Source organism: Lagopus muta, chromosome 1 (genome assembly GCF_023343835.1).
Source record: "Lagopus muta isolate bLagMut1 chromosome 1, bLagMut1 primary, whole genome shotgun sequence".
Lineage (NCBI taxonomy): Eukaryota > Metazoa > Chordata > Aves > Galliformes > Phasianidae > Lagopus > Lagopus muta.
Genome location: NC_064433.1, coordinates 20,180,388 through 20,197,651, shown reverse-complemented (window position 1 = coordinate 20,197,651; position 17,264 = coordinate 20,180,388). Strand labels below are relative to the sequence as shown.

The 17,264-nt window shown below is 41.8% G+C and overlaps 1 protein-coding gene across 4 annotated transcripts in view; it reads left to right on the top strand.

The window, feature by feature from the left end:
* PLXNB2 (plexin B2) overlaps nucleotides 1-17,264 on the top strand; it is a 248,050-nt gene that overhangs the window by 130,395 nt on the left and 100,391 nt on the right. For all 4 annotated transcript variants that reach the window (XM_048934711.1, XM_048934511.1, XM_048934604.1 and 1 more), the window contains exon 4: nucleotides 4,358-4,426. In XM_048934711.1, the coding sequence (XP_048790668.1) occupies nucleotides 4,425-4,426 (2 nt within the window). In that variant the 5' untranslated portion in view covers nucleotides 4,358-4,424. The remainder of the gene's footprint in view (nucleotides 1-4,357; nucleotides 4,427-17,264) is intronic.

The window sequence follows — 17,264 nt, the reverse complement described above, 5'->3', positions numbered from 1 at the left end:
ACTTAAATGTTAAGAACATAAAACTCCAGCATGTGTGCTTTTTTCTTTTTTCTTTTTCTTTTTTTTTCCTTTTTTTTTTTTTTTGCCCTGCAAACTACAGGAAGAGAAAAATGAAAGGGCTGAGTGAAAGCGGTGGTTCTTTTGAGGTACATCCAGCAATATTAAACACTTCCATCATCATGTTAATATTCTGTGAATTTTTGCAGAGGAGATCAGGGCCTTTTCATAGCACATAAATTTGTGGACAAAAGTATGTGAGACTGACTGAAAACCAATGCAAAAGAGTTTAAACTGTACTATGTGTAAGTATACTGAAGGCAGAGCCGTGTGGAGCAGCAGAAAATGATGATACTAAACCTTAGGTAGCCAAGTGGAAGAGATAGAAAGGAAGTCAGTGATGACTTTGGAGATTCTTGCTGGAAGTGACACCAGTGTCTCTGAGGTCAAAGAGGTGTAAAAGGCAGGAAGGGAATGACCAGGAACAAGGTAAGAAGAGATGCAGAATTAGCTGAGCATTGTAGTGTAGTAGTATGTTAGTTAATTAGTGATGTAAATAGTGTAATGTTTGGGGTCTTAAGCTGACATTTAATAACAGTCTGAAGTTTTTAATAGTAAATTCTACATCCTGTTTCCATATGGACGTGATCTCAGTGTTGTGACAAAATGAAACGTGAAGATTCATTTTCAAAATTAAGCTCAAAACAGAAACACTGGAAGTGTTATCCTATATGCTCAGAACTATCGAGTGCACCATGCTTGTTAGCTAAACAGCCAAAATGTCCCGTGGGTGTATAAATGCCTATATGAAAAGCATTTACTCAATATGTTACATATAACTGAAGCTCAAGGGAGCAAGGTCTGTGTCTGGGAACCGGATAGCACAACTTTTTGTCCCTGACCCCTTTGTGCCCTCTCTAACAACAAAAACCTCCCTCGAAGAAATTTGGATTCTTTTTTTTTTCTTTTTTTTTTTTTTCTTTTTTTTCTTTTTTTTTTTTTCCCAAAGCTCCAGAAGCAAACAAGCAAAAATAGCACTTAAAACATTTTTACTTATAACAGCACTGGCTGCTCAATCAGATGAGTGCTGTTTGTTCCTTCCAGTGTTCAGAAAGCCACCGTCCCTCCAGGAGATGCTGCATTGGGGCTGCACTCAAAATGTAAACGCAGCTGTTCAACCTGAGCTAACCATGTTTTTGATGTGACAGTACCTATGACATTCAACCTAGATAGAGAGGCACAGCTGCAAGATGAGGTATGGGGTGCTTGCAGGATAGGGAGTTTGTATGCAGCTGTGCTGCGTTATTTACATGTCCTGACAGTCCTGGCTAGGTTACATGTCTGTGGTGTTCTTTGTCTTAGAGGAGTCTTCTGATTTGAAAGTCAGAAATTGTTTCATGTGAGAAGTAGGAGCAGTTAAATGTATTCAGATTGGGATGGGACAGGATAAGAGCTAAATGTGGTCTAATGGCACTCATCTCTCTACTGTCCTCTGGGGGTTATGGAGGGAGAGGCTGCTCCAAAGAGCAGTCCAAAGACTGATTCCTTCTCTAGAAGATGATCCATAGCAAAACCTTCTCTCCTGAACCAGTGCAGAGAGAAGGGACAACATGACCCTCTGAGATCCCTTCCATCCTTTGCTGTTCTGTCAAGATCAACCTTGTTCAACTGAAGTTAGATTGTGAGCGTCTCCTCACCCCACACTTGCTCTGTTTGTGCTCCTGATTGCTGTCAGCTTTGAAGAAAACCTCATTATGTTTTCTAGGTATTTTTGACTTTCAGTCAGCCTGCAAGAATTTCCAGCTTTAAGATTTCTGATAGGAATGTATATTTTAATTCCGGTAGCTCAAGCACTCATTTTGGGCTGGCCAGCTGGCCAACTCATGCCATGGGAGATGTATTCCTTGCAGTGCTACGTAAGATACTGAAAAAGAGCTGTTGTGCTACAAGCAGAAGTTGAAAGGAAAAAACTAAAGAAAACCAGGAAGCTTTGTGGCAGATGGTACCAGTGACGTCCATCCAAACCTAGCCAAAGCAACATGCCGGCGAAGAGCAGAGCAACCTGGAAAATCTGATGATTCAGTATGAATAAGTAGGGAGACAGTGAGTAAGATTTCTGGCTTGGGTCCCAGGCCTATTATGAAAAAGGATCTGTATGTTATAGCGTAGAAAATTGAGTATAGTTGGGTGGCATCATTCTCTGGCACAGCTAGTTACCAACGATGGACTAAAATGTTAAGTGTACACATGTGAGAACTGACGCATGCACAGTCTGATTGCTCTCTTCCAGTTCCTCAGTTGTGGTTGAGCCTGTTTTCCCAATAAATAAAGTTTAGCAGGATGTGTGCTTTTGTTACTGGGGGTATAACTGGCTGGACGCGACTGTGAAAGCTCAGAATCTGATTCCTTCTCCAAGCTTAGCCAAATTTCAATTTACAGGCACTTCTGTTGTTGCAACTGCAAAGCTGAGATGTGAGCCAACTATTCAAGAAATGCCTACATCACTATTCAGTAATGCTTGCAAAAAACTTCTAAAGGAGAGAGATACAAAGAGATGTACAAAGAGAACTTCCCAGCTGGATGAAATCTTGCTTCCTTATTGACTTACCTCCACCTCCTTCCTTCCTGACAGTTGTTGAAAAGATCGTTCTCTTTCATACCCCTTGCTCTTCCTTTTACTTCTGTATTTTCTTTCCCTTTCTGTGCATATGTTGCACCAGATTATTTCCATTGTTAGTAAAACATAGAAAGCAATCTGTGTTTCCCTTTGTCCTAAATCCAGACTCTTGCCTGTCCCGTGGGTTGGCCACTTTACTTAAGCCTTCCTTCCCATGCTATCTCTCAGATCCACTCCAAACCTTCTCTTTACATTTAGGTCCTGTCATCCAGGTGATGTCCAAATACCTCACCCTGCTCTTCGCCCATGTTTCTCTCTTCCCTCTTTATGAAAAAAGAGAAATCCTAACCTGAACTCTTCTGATCTTCTATCTTTGATCCCGATATTGTTTATTTCTCCATCTTCACTTCATGCTTCTGGTCGGATATCCTTTCACCTTCTCTCTACATCTATCTGACCACTATCCTTGTTTCACTTTGCTCTGTTTTACATACCTGCCCCAGCCCTCTCTTCCTAGTACAGCCACTCAGCTGTCTTGGGTGGAAAACACTTCTAATGGAACACACAAATATTGAAGCTAACAGCACTCACCACGGCTTTAACATCTCACGGTTTTGCTGAGTATCTTTGCGAGCATGCAGGTTCCTCAGACTGCTTTTCATTAGGACCTCGGCTGCTTCCAAGCAATTTGTATTGTCAGGAGGAGATGAATGTATGGAGTCCTGAAGAATGTGTTACCACAGCAACTAGATATGGGGAATGCAAACAAGAAATTAAGTCCCATTGAATATTAATGAAATAAGCACACTTCAGTACTGGGCAGCCTCAGGGCAAGTGGAAAGGAAAATAAAAGTCCTGCTGAGGTTTATTTCCTACCTCCCCAGGGAGCCAGTGTCAGGCAAGTCTCAAAGTCAGCTTCAGCTGGCACTGAGATGAGATGGCTTGGAGATGCAGGTGGTGGATTCTGCTGAATGTTTGGGTCTTTGCTTCATGCTCGACTTCCATTTGATGATCTTTTAGTGCCTGTGTTGGCATTTCCTGTGAACTGCTTGAGTGGACATCATATTCTTTACAAAAATGTAGTGATAAATATCCGTATGTAAGAACCGGGTTGGGGCGTTCAGCACTCACTGCATGGATTGATGTGGGTAATCTTTGAGGACAATTGTCATCTTCATATTCAAGTTGAACAGTCCAGATTAATAATCTTTTTTAATCACTTCTTGGCATATACAGTAATGTTAAATGATATCAGATGGTATTTTATCCTTCCCTAGAGGGACAAGCACTGTTTCTCTTCCATTCTTAAATGTTTGATCGTGGGAGGTGCTGAGTGCTGCCATTGATAAGAGCATGTTCAAGTCCTCACTAGAAGAGTGCCAAGTCATACAATACCCCATCTGTAATGCCAGGCATTCTTTCTGCTGATATATCAGCTGAGCTCTCAGTTCTGTTGTAATTAGTTGTACACTTGTGAGCAACTGTCCATCTGATTTATAATCTCAGTAGCTACTGAAATGCAGAACATTACCCCATTTAGCCTCAGGATTGAAAGTTATGATGTGCTAAAATTGTGTTTTAAATACAATAAAATTGACTATATATAAACAAATTATAAGTTTATGGGACACTATAGATGATCTTAAATCAATGTTTCAAAGTTCATAAATTTAAGATGATTGAACATCGCTTAATGAATATGGATATTGTTTTAATCACTGTCTTATTTTTATTTTTATTTAGTAAGAAGATTAAACGCTGTCCTGGAAAGTAACCTGACTGTAGTGAAGAAGACATAGTAGAAAAGTGAATGTAAGTATTTCATAGCATGCGGGTAGCAATTATTTATGTTTGCAAGACATTGATATTGATGCTTTTGTTATTGACAAACTGATTTACCTAAAATACCACTTAATGTAATGCTCTCCCTATTATGAGAATCTGGATCTGAACATTGTACATGTCTGTATGATGTATAAAGTATCTTTGTGTTTTTAAATGCGGGTCTGTAGGAAAGGTGTACCTAAATGCTATTAACTGGGCCATGTCCAAAGGTATTTGTATGCTTATCAACTGCTTGAAGGAGAAATGCCAACATGAAGTTGTCACTAAATGCCCATAGAAGAAAAAACAAAACAACAAACACAACCTCAAAGGGGTCCTTAAGTTCTGTAACAAAGACACATTTTCCATTTTCAGAAGAAATTTGTCTAACTTGGAATAATTCATCCACTATACAGTATTTTTCTGTGTACTTGCCCCAAATATGTGAGCTGATAGTAGAAGATTGCACTGTGGATTGGCAATTCAATTTGGGATGAAATACAGCGGCTGCAAGTTCCAGGCTAAGTGCATCATTGCTCACTTGAGGTCACTTTTTCAAACCTGGAGTCAATAGTTCTCTAAGAATAAGAGCTTTGGTTCATTTTCTAGACCCTTTTGAAACTGTTACTTTGCTCTTGAATACCCCATTATTTTTCTTAAAGCCATTGCTTTCCCTAACTGTATTTCATAATAACCTGAGCTCTGTAACTGTGTGTGGGCATATGTACGTATGTATTTGTGTGTGAAGCAAAGACCTGTCTGTGGAAGTCATACCCCAGGAGGTTTCGAGTGTCTCTTGTGTGCAGTGCAGGGATAGTCATAAACTTCTAGCTGCCACAGATTTGTTCCAGTATTTTTTTGTATTACATTTTTCCCACGATCTCACCTTCCATTTCCCAGAGCTTGCCTGATGAGTTTGGAAGCAGTCAACTAAGTCTTTCCAAATGCTGGATAAAGTACAGAATTCATAACTTAGATGGTCCTCTCTGAAATGTCTAACATGCTGGAACGGTTTTAATTCTAGGCTTTGGGTTTCTGTAAACTTGTCTTCTAAAGTTACTAACTGATTAATAGCACCAAAAAAGTGAGGTGCTGCAGGAACATAGCAAAACGCTATCTGTTCCATAGAGTTGTCTGCGGATTCTGACTTGTCTGAAATAGAGATCCCACAATTTGACAACATTGTACCTAAGGTAGGGATTTACAGACTACACTGTGCATTGGCTCTCCACATCCCTAGTGTCTGGCCCAGTTTGAAATGAGCGTATGCCTATTAGATATAAAACTAAGTCTTTAAAACCTCCCAGTAGGAATTGAACAAATCAAAACAAACAAGAAATAACTAATTTTAGCTTTAGGATCTCTGGAGTGTTTTAGCCCATGGAATGTCTTGATCAATTCCATGTGTGTGATGAGTTTGTCTCTTAGAAGTTTCCCTATAGTTACTTTCACATTAGAGTTACCAACTCAGTTTTTAACTGTTTCACCTGGGAAACATTGGAAAATGTTATCATCAGTTCCCTCAGAATTATGTAACAAGCAGGATAGTAAGGCTGTCTTATTTGTGTGTTTGTTTTTTTTTTTTAAATGCTTATTTAGGAGCCATTTGAGTACAAGTTGAAGATGATATGATTACTGCCTGGCCATGAAACTGGCAGAGGAATAAACCCATCCATGCGGAGAGTTTAATACCTTGTCCTTGATGTAAAAACAGATATGATCTCCAGTAGATCTTATTTTTCTGGTATTTTAATTTTGTAGAAGTGTAGACTGAGTTCCTAATTGAGTAACTTCTATCTGATCTGACTTTTGCAGCTATCAGACATGAAAATTAGAGCTTTATCTTTCTGAACTCCAATAACTTTCAAATGTCAATTGGTTATTGAAAATGAAATCTTAAACTTGAGTTTGAAGTACATTTTGCAGAAGAGCTGGCAAGATTTGGGCTTTGATTACCCATAGAGCCAAAAAGTGGAATAAACTTTCAGAAACAGTCTCTTCTGTATCTTTTCCAAAAAACCTCCTGAGTGATCTTTCACAGAGCTGAGAGCCAAAGCTGAGATACTGGAAGAATCTGGGAAATGTTGTTTTGTTTTGTTTCTTCACCTGGTGAAGAGGAGAGAGAAATCAGGAGTGAAATTGTTCTTCTTGTTGTTTTAAGTAGTAAGGAAAGGCTGGGAAAAATGTATTATGGACTGGAGGGGATGATCAGCTGATAAGTGCATCACATTATGCTGGTAATACATTGTAATAACCTTGAGGCAGTGAATGAAAGCAGAAGGAAATGGAGGTGCACATTAGGGAACTGGGAGCAGGCACTGTCAAGCAGAGCACAGGTAGGATGGTGCACAGAGTGGGGGTAGGAGAACACTCAGCCCTTATCAGATACCAAAATTAGCTTCTTGCTGTGTGTCTTGTAATCTGAGATTCCTGGAATAAGTCTGTAACATAACACTGAGAGAGTTTTGTTCTCCATTCTCAATGGTAGTTACTATGCAAAATGTGTGCACCAGCACCAAAAATAGCCTGGTTCCAACACACTTCTGAAGGGTGAGGACCGTGTCACGTCATGTGCTCACACTAAGCTCTGCTTCCTGGCAGGCAGGTTCTTTCTGGGAAGTCTACAGAGATGCTTTTAGCCTTATTTGTTTATAAAATAGTTGCTTAAAAAGAATGACCATCCTCCAAATGTCCCCTTTTATTCAGGATCCAGCTGGGGATTGTAAAACTAATTGTTGTTCAATAAGAACTTGGCTACTCTATCATGAAAACTAAATAATTCTAGGCAGCCTTTGGATAGCATGGTAAATAAGGCATAGAGCCACACTGGATAATGAGGAGAAAAATAAATATTGAAGTCACTAGTTCATTAAGTAATGTCTGTACTGTGCATGAAATGAGGCAGGGGAACTGTACAAAAAGCCTCTCACCATAGGGACTATCATAAAGGGTTCACATAAGTAACTTTACTTCTAGTAAGGTTTTCCTGCTTTTCTAATTTAGCTTTGTTACCAGTACATTCCCAAGTTCTTTTACATAGCAAAATTTGAGTGACCTCAATCAGGCTGAGCCCCCAGAATCACCTGGAAGACCCCCTTTTAGATCCGTGGGACAGAAGCTACTGAAGTGCTGGGTAACAATTGTTCGACATCTCCTGTATCTGGTGGGCACCAGATGGGGATGAGACGTGCAGATTGCAACGTGCTCTCACAGAAGTTTTGCTAGGGTCACCCCAAAACCCAAGTATCTAAACAGAGTTTGAGGGAAGTACACAGGATTTACACCTATCTACATGCTTTTGCCTTCTGACATCTATCCCAGGATGTGTTGTCTGTGTTTTTTCCTTGCTCTGTGGCAGTACTTTGTGTTGCCTGGCTGACAGGAAAGAAATTACCGAGGATGAAGAAGAGGTGATCTCACAGTGCTGCCACCACTTGTAGCCTGTGACACCAGGTCAGGCTGGAACCATCAGCAGCAGGAAAGCCCTGTATAATGATCTCTCTGGGGTGTGCAAAGCAGCACATGTGGAAATTTATGCTTCTACTTTCCCATATGCTATCAAGTACAGTTTTTTATTTCCTGCTAATATGGGTTTATATTCAGTGGGCTATTTAAGGCCAAATGTCACACCTTTGCTCCTAGATCTTTGTAACAAGGATGCTCACGAAGGATGTCCTGCCTTCATTATTGAGCATGGGAAGGCTGGGAGTAAGGCAGCTCTGGCAACAAGCCTCTGCTCACTGTCTCTAGCGGCATTCTATACAGGTGACTTGTGGAACAAAAGAATCGCACAGCTTTGGGCATGCTTCATGTCACTGACTATAGATGAAACTGGAATACTCTTTTGCCCATATGTTGGCACTATCCCCCTGTGGAGAAATGAGGCAATGCTTTACCAGTAATTGCAGTGCTTGAGTATCTGTGGTGTGTTATAAACTTCTCATACGTGTCCTTGTGACCTGTGTTGTAGGAAATACCAGTAGGTGAGCTATAAAGGAGATGTTCGTTACGGGGAGTTCCCCTTCTCCCTGTGTTCAGGAACATTTGATCTCAGGCTGCAGGCCTGGCTATGAGACCCATAGGAAAACAGATTCCTCCAACAAAATGCAGACAACTTCTCACGCCTCTGATTCTCCAAAATCATCTCCCAGGGAATATGTAGAAAAACAAACAGTAGATTCTTTACTATTTTAGGAGAGGGATGAAAACAAGTTCAACTCCAAAACGCTAGCTTTTTTAAGTGCAAAATGACCCTCGCTTAATTAATACTTGGCAAAGCACTTTAAAGATCAAAGTCTCAGTATTAGCTGATTCTCACGACACACTTGTCAGGTAAGTAAAAATTATGTCCATTTCCAGCTGAAGAAGTTGAAATAATGCCTAACATCGTGTTTTCACAATTGTTGCATACTTAATTTACCCACTTTTTCCAAACCTGAGCACCCCTAAAAATTCTGGAGCTGGATGCTGCATGTTGTCAGATCCCAAGTTGGCCTCAGGCCCCTAGAGCTCAGATCTTAAGGCAAGAAGTTGTGCGGTTCTCAGTGTAACTGCAAAATGCTTAGGTTATAGAAGGGTTTGGGTGAGTCAGTCTAATGAATCTGTTTTGGAGGAAAAGTGTTTAGAAAGCAAGAGGGTGTTCAAAGAGCAAATAAAAGTTGGATATGATGGCATTAAGTTTTTTACGTCCTGCTGTCGCTTCCATTAGAAATGCAGGTTACCTTGTTATTTCTGCCACAGCTCATTCTCCTTTTGTTCCAGCATCAGCGGAACGGTATAACTGGGCTGGAGGACAAATTTTTGCCATGCTGTTCAGCAACAACCAAAAAGGAAAGGGGATTGGGAACAACTGCTGCGTCCCCTTTCAGTATGCAGCACGACTTGTTTCCAAGCACTGTTTTAGTTGGAGTGAGGCTGGCTTTCCACTGCGTTGTCCCTCTAAACAGTTTCTGTAACCTGTTAGCTCCACTCAGTGTGTTAATGTCCAGCCCTGAATACTGCACAGAACTCAGCAAACAGGGTTACTTTGGTCCCGTCTGTTCTCACTCTTGCACGAGCAGGTGGGGGCAAACAGAACAGCAGCCAAAAGCTTTTGGTGGGGGGTTTGGCATTTAGGAGGGAGAAGTCTGGGCTACAAAAAGGGGCTGATGGCACAGACTGGAGCAGGACTGCACAACTGAATTGATGGCTGGCATTGTCCCACTTTTGCATTCAGAGAGCTTTTGCTGTCTTGCCCTGCTCAGACTTAGTGCTGCTGCTAATAAAGCCAGAGGAGGAGCGAGGGATAAAAACCAGAAAATGATGACTCACCCTCCCAGACCCCTCCCCACTTTCAGTCCCCACTAAACCACTGTACCTCACCAAAGCCCCAGTGGCTTTTCGTTTATATATAACCTTGTGTTTGAAATGTTAAAATGTGTACGCGGGGATTAAAGGGATATGTGATGCTCCAGCATTAAAACAGCACAGACCTCTTCAAGGGAATTGTGAAGGAAAATTAAAACATAGTTATTTTTGGCAAGGACTGCTGCATCCTGTGGAGATCAAGAGAAAGCACAAAGCACTTTACCCAGTTCTAGAAGCAGAGCAAACAAGCTGGGTGTGCTGGAACAGGGCACCACATCAGTGCTTTGTGCTGCCGAAGCGGATTGTGAAGTTGTGGGGTTATCTCAGCTCCTGGGGAATGCATGGAGGAGATTCAGAGAAATACTGATGAAAGGTACCTAAACTGTACTTCTTTTCCTTCCTGTAAATGTTGATGAGCACAGCTGCATTGCTACCATCCACTTTGTTACAGTATCTCAGAATTCACTGCCTGTGAGGTGCAGGGCCTCCTGTAACACTTAACTCCAGCAAAGCACAGCCCATGGGATGTTGTAGAGCAAGCAGCTGTGGTGCCCCTTTGCAGAACACAGGAACATTGATGTTGGCACCTGGTTTCTTGTGTTCAACAACTGAAATCAAGAATTGTCCCCACTTCGAAAAAGAAACAGGTTGTGGTTCAGATGGTTGGAACGGTTACAAATCAGTTGTCAGCATTGATTCTAGCATTGATTCTGAAGTTTGTATGTCATTTAGTGTTATTCTCAGATGCTACTTTAGCTTTGTCTCCATATACCTTTGATTCCGGCCCTAAGTGAGCTCCTTCATGTGGTTGTTGGTGGTGGAGTTGGTGAAATCATCTTCTTTTATCCTCTTCTTCTCAGCTTTAGGTGAGTGAGCAGCTCCTAGGGTCCTGTTCTGCTGGTTTCCTTACTGACAACACTGCTACCATTGTCTGCTTGCTGGCACACTGCAAGCATCTGAGTGCTGTGCCTGTGGTGGCTGCAATTGCTAATAAGTGAATAATTTTAGGACTCCTCATTCCCTTCAGACCTAATTAATTTCTGGCTCCACCAATCCTGCAGAACCCAAAAGCAGCATTTTGTGGGGTCTCCCTGCCCATCCCCTCACACCAGCTGCCCTGTGGTTCTCTTTTGCCGTCAGGCTGTAGCAGCAGTCTCTGCTTCTCCCTCCAGTGGGATCTGAGCCCATGGCTTTCAGAGCAGAGCTGCAAAACTGCATTTGGAGCCCTTGTACTGCTGATCCCTTGGGGTTGGGGGCAGGAACGCTCTGGCTGCTGGGGGTTACAGGATTCCTCATGTCTAGCAGTCTGAGTACAGGGTGTGGGAGTTCTGCACCATTCCCACCCATCATCCCATTGCTGTACAATAGCCATATTGTTTAAGGAGTTGATATGCATGACCTGATATATTGCTTTGTTAAATGGAGAGGATTCACATTAGCACCTTGATTTGTATGGAGTATACCACCTCTGCTGCTCCTCACCTTTGCTGTTACTCTTGTGCTAGCAAATGTAAAAAAAAATGCCCTGTGTTCATAGGGTGCTGCCTTCTTCGTGCTGTTTGTAGGGATCTGTTTATGAGCCTCTCTTGTGTTCCTGTTTTGTTTTTTTTCTCCATTTAATGCATTTAAATGTATTAGTTGAGAAAAACTTTTTCAATATTCTTTAGTTCAATTAATGCTATATTTAATTAAAGGATTTAACTAGGGTAAAAGTAAGAATTAAATACTTGTCCTTATATAATTTTTAGAGCTAAATTCAAGGCAAACCTCAGCCTTATTTGATTCAGTTAAAGCAATGTATGCAAAAAAAAACACGTTTAAAAATGCCTATTCTTTTGGAAATCTAGGCAGTATGCTAGTGTCCTGTTGTTGTAGCACTCAGTCTGATAGAGCAGAGTGTCATGAGGTATGTCAAGAAGTAAGAATAGCTCGTGCTAGGCATCAGATTTTTGTTGTCAGTCAGTCAGTAAGTCCATAGAGAGAAGTCCTCCAGAGATGCACAAGATAACAAACTTGTTTATCCTTGCTGCTTTTACTTAAAATGACATCAGTTTAATTTGTGACCAGTTAATGAATTGTATTAAATTACAGTTCCTGGGAATTTCTGAGTTTGCAAAACATTGTAACTCCAGTGTTTATACACAGCTGGAGATTTCTTTAAGACCTGTCTGGAAATTTCCAGACGTCTGAAGGGACCTGCCACTGTTTTCTTCAAAGCCAGACTTTCATTTTCCAAACGCAGGTTTTTCAGAGTTTGTTCTCTGTTGTTTGAATCTGAAGGAAGGAGGAAGGTGCTGGTTGCATTGAGGCAGGAGTTGTGCGTAGCTTTGAGAACTCTGCCTGGTTGTTATTCTTATGTAACCACAGAGCTGTGTATTAATATTAACAAAAAAAAAATTAGTTTCTCACTCATGTGGAAGGAACAAAGGTATCAACTGTGAGCAGTGTTATGGGTCTGACCTGCTCTTCCTACTCTTCTTTCTTGAGCCATTTCCTTCTATGATCCTCTGACATGTGGTCCTGGGGACCTGGCGAGGGGTGCCAGGCTCCTTTCACTGAAAACAAACAGCTGGTATGTGGCTTTGGCTTTGTTATCCTCTGCATCGACTGCACATTCAAAAACCTTTATCACAGAGACTATTGCGCATTTGGCTTTTCAGAGTACTCACAGGGGGGAAAAAAGGGTCACGATACCATCTCTGTTATGATGCACAAGAACATACATTGGAGCTGATGTCAGGGATGGTGGAGTAGATTCCTGAAGTCTTTCAGCACTTCTAACCTTCAGTGCCTTTGGAAAGCATGAGATATACCGTCCATACAGGAGAAACCTATCTGGGCTGGTTTGGTCTGTTCTCTACAGTGGCATTGGTTGCCAGTGTTTCATCACAAGTATCCAGAAACTGAGTGACTGCTGAGAAGTCTAGTTGATCTCAAAGCCAAAAAGATGCTGTTGCAGAGTGCTGAGGAGGCAAGGGGTGTGTGGTCAGTCACTCAGGAGTAAATGGATTTATTGCATTCCTAGATTTTTCATACCCTTGGGTGAACTGAAATCAGGCCATCCATCCACATGTGAATTCTTCAGTTGATTGAACTGAAAGATATATTGGGTAGCATTTGTTTATAGTGGCCCAAGATACAGGATATAGATTTTATCTGATGTATAAATATTTGTGAGGCTACCCTGGATTTGCTTTGCAGGATGTGTATGTTTCCTTCTTGAGCTGCGCCACATGGGAGCCTTCTACCTGTTTGCATGACTGCAGATGTTGCCTAAAGGAGTTCTATGCAAAGAAGTTAGCTCTCTTAGGGGAGGTATATGTTAGCAAAGCTTTTACAGCTGGGGGGCAAGCTATGCTGAGAGAAATGGGTCTTTGAAAACATGTCTTTGATGTATATATAGGGCCTGGAGGAAGAGAACAAGTAAGTAATGTAGACTGGGGATGGGAACCAGTAACTAAAGAAAGGAAAGCATTCCCAATACATCTATTTTGTACGACGAGCAAAATTGAATGTACTGACATATTATTCTAAGCAAATCTGCTATCCTGAAAATAGTCATCCTGTACAAAGTAGACATTTATTCTCACAAAAGAAGAATGAGCAGAGATAACATCCCCTCCCAGCAAGCCTGCCTGTTCTCTCTGACAAGGCGAGAGCTAGTATTTCTTTCTCCAAATCTAGGACACCTACTGAAGGTACATTCCCTGAATTGTGTCAAGACATATTTTGCACAGTCGCTTTACTGGGCTCTGCTGCACACTGATGCTGCAGAAGGTTATTTTGCTCTCCAATCTTCCCTACCTGCTTGTTTCCACAGGTGGCATAAGGTGTGCAACCACACCTCAAGTCTGAGCGAAGAGCTAAAAACTAACTTGACCAGGAGACAAAAATTGGGTAGTTCCTGCTAGAGCAGCTCCATAAGTGTGTTCACACCTTCTCTTGCTTGCAGTTTCATCCCAAAGCAGATGCTTTCCTTTCAGTATCTTCTCTCCATCGATGAACATCAGCTGTTCTGCCCAGATGTTAGGCAACATGTAACATTTACCCACGATCTTCCTTTGAACTGAATGGCAGAGCATCCTGTGGAGAGATGCTGTCAGATCCACTAGATAAAACTGCAACTCTGACCTTGTGGGACAGTAGAGGAAAGAGAAGGTGTCCCAAGTGAGGTATTAGGCATGCTGTGATCTTCCCCTTGTGTCTCTTAAGCGGTGACAGGAGCCTTGCCTGTGACTGCAGTTGTTGAATAATTGGGGAGAGGAAAGGGAAGAGAAGGGGGTGCAAGTCTGATGTTTTGTGACACACGACTGAGGCAGGCATCTCTGCAACGATGCTTTTTGTCATGTTCTGCCAACTCCTCTTCTGAAGTTGAACTACATTTATTATCTTTGGCATTTCTAATACATCTAACATTCTTGGGCAAGGTAAATACCTGACAGCCCCTGTGCAGTTAATTCATCCTCGTGCTTTAAAGAGTTGCAGTATCCTTGTAAAATATTGTCATACACAAGTAGTGGGTGGCATGGTGCCTGCTGTTAAAGTGAGGAGAGTAGAGCTTTTAAGTATATTCCCTTGGCAGATGCACAGCACAGCTTACCACTGTGTTCTCTGGAAGTGGTTGGAATTGCACTGGGGTCTCTGTTCTTTTCCATTCATTGGCCCTGAAAAGTGCATAAACATCTTAAAAAAGGAAATTTGAACAAATTGATGTCGTAAAAGAAATCTTTATTAAAATTATTGTCTGTCAGTGTGTGAGTGATGCTGATAAATAAGATTACCAAATGATTTTGTTCGCAACAAGTTTGCTTTCATTATGGGTGAAATATGCAAAATAATATCTAAATAAAGACTAAGTTAAGCTGTTAAATGCTGCTTCCGGGAGTAATCAGACATTTGCTGGCTTGTGCTTTGATTTGAAGGCTGTCTGTCAGACTTCATCTTTATGCTTGGTAAATAAAACCTCTTCCCTGAAGGGATCAAGGTATGAGAGAATAAGAACCGTAATATTATGCCTACCGCAATCAGTGTTTTTGTAGGGTTCTCATTAAAGTTCAAGTTCTTTTCCTGCAAGGGAGCAGAAATACTAGTATATGTAGCAAATAAATCAGACGCTGTTATAGGAGATCAAGAGTGTTTATGTCCAAAAGCTATAGCACTCCTATTCAGGAATCAGCAGCTTGCAAAGTCTCAGAAAGAGTAAAAGCATATGGAAGGAAGGGGCCCAAGTATTCCAGGAGCTGTTTGAGGAAAAGGCAGCCAGCTACAGTCTGTAGAGAGAAAGCAGCTCAGCAGTGCCTGCCAGCTCATTGGTGCCATTTACTATGCCTGTGGACAGCAGTGGTAAGTAGTAGATTTTCTTAAAGTAATGGCTTTTAGTTCACCTCTTTGCCTGGAAGCTGTGCTGACCTGTGGTGAGGAATAGTTTGTGGTGCATAGTTTGTGATTTTGCATGGGACACGGGCACCACTGTGAGATGTCTCTGCTGGTGGGAGCTGCCTGGGAGCTCTGCCCATAGTGGCAGAACTGCTGTGTGTGTGAGCATGCACAGGAGTGGGGCAGAGGCAGATGGCTATCAATGACAGAATAGTTGGTAACCCCACTTTCTGCCTCATTGCAGTAAGGAGAAAGGCTGAAGTATAGGGAAACTGCTCAAGACTGTTGTAAGCAACTTTGAGGAGAGAAGGAGCCTAGGATAAGAAAATATGGAAGGTGATGGTTAGATTTCTCCCTCAGCTCTTCAGTCAGCAATGATTAGTCCTGTGCTGATTTGAAAACCAGACAGCTGATGGTCAGGGGAAGCACAGAGAATTCATCTCATGACTGGATGTCAAAGCAAGGTTAATGAAGGAACCAAAGTTAAGAAAGACGTGTAAAATGTTGCACACCATGCAAGTAGTCATTGAAGGATATTCATATAAATGGGTATCCTATATGTATAAATGTGTATCCTGTGAGTATCCTAGGGCTGTGAGAATGTGAGTATAGTGGAGACCAGGCTTTCCAGAGCACCTTCCAAGGGCATTGGTGTCAGTACAGCACAGTAGTAAGGCTTCAGGCACAAACCCAAATGCAGCAGGTAAATTGCTGCCTATGGTCCTAAGTGAGAGACTGCACACTAAATTTTGGTGAATGGCAACAGAGCAAGGCTGTTAAGTGGTTACTGCTGTAGAATCCAGTAGAGGCTTGATGAAAACTGAAGTGGATTTGAATGAAAAGCTTCATGCTCGTTCAGGAGGTGGCCATTTTTCCTAACATGGTTATGTACATAAGTTACTCCAAAAGTAATGCCTCCTATTTATTTGTGTGGAAACTAAAACATGCTCAAAGAGCAAAGTAACACTGTTTGGTAAAGTAAATTCTCAGCCACAAAACACTATTTTTCAGTATAGTCACCACCACTAGTTGTGCATTTTCACCAGCAGTGAACAAGAGCCTGCATGCTATGATCATAAAAATGTGCGCCAGCAGAGTGACCCACTTTTTCATGGTGTCATTTTTAGGAAAATGTTGCCCACACAGTCTGTCTTTCATTAGCCTGAACAGATGGGAGTCGGAAAGCACCCAACCTATCCCACTGTGGATAGGAAAGGCAGTGCACATCACTTTACTCACTGAGGGCTGTATCTTGAACTTTTTCTTCAATGGGGAAACGGTCACCTTCAGCCTCATGTTGGTTCATTAGCTCCTGACAAGCTTGCATACAGTGTTCTATCTGTTCCTACATGAGTATTCATGGAACACACCTGGTGCAAACTTTGCAATATTCCAGCATTGTCACCATTGACACTTGAAGCCAATATTTAGCTCACTACACAGCTCCCTGGTCATAATCCACTGATTTGCTTGAGTGGGCTGATTGAGATGCTCTTCATTTCTGGAACATGGCTTGTCTTTCACCATGCTGTCACCACTGCTGGAATGCACCACCCACTGCCTCGTTGTGCTCACATCCACTGTTTGGTCTCCATAAATGTTCAGCAAGCATCACTAAATGTTAAGGGTACAAATTTTTATCGCATGAAGGAGTTTATTTCCACACCTTTGCTTAACCATCACTTCCAGGTCTGATGCCATTTTGTCAGACTGCCCCTCTGCTGCCATCTGTCACACAACAAGATGTAATGGCATACTGGTGGGAAGGGCCAGATTCTACTGCTGTGCCACCAACGTTCACCTCTGATGTTGTGGGCCACCATCATAAAAATAGGAGGCATTACTTCTGCGTATACATGAAGATCTAATGGATGATGACCTGGAGAGGCTAGTGTCCATTGTAACAAAAATAAGAGATCCAGGTAGAAACAAAAGGATGCTGTGTATTTTATGAAAAGAAGCCACTGTACACAAGTGGCTGAACATCAACCAATGTAGGAGTAACTGATTTCAGAGCTCTTTAGCGTGCAAAAGTGCCTGGCAGTGTCTGTTAATAAGCTCTGAGTGAAACACGGTGCCTAATAGCAAAACATTGATTGACTTT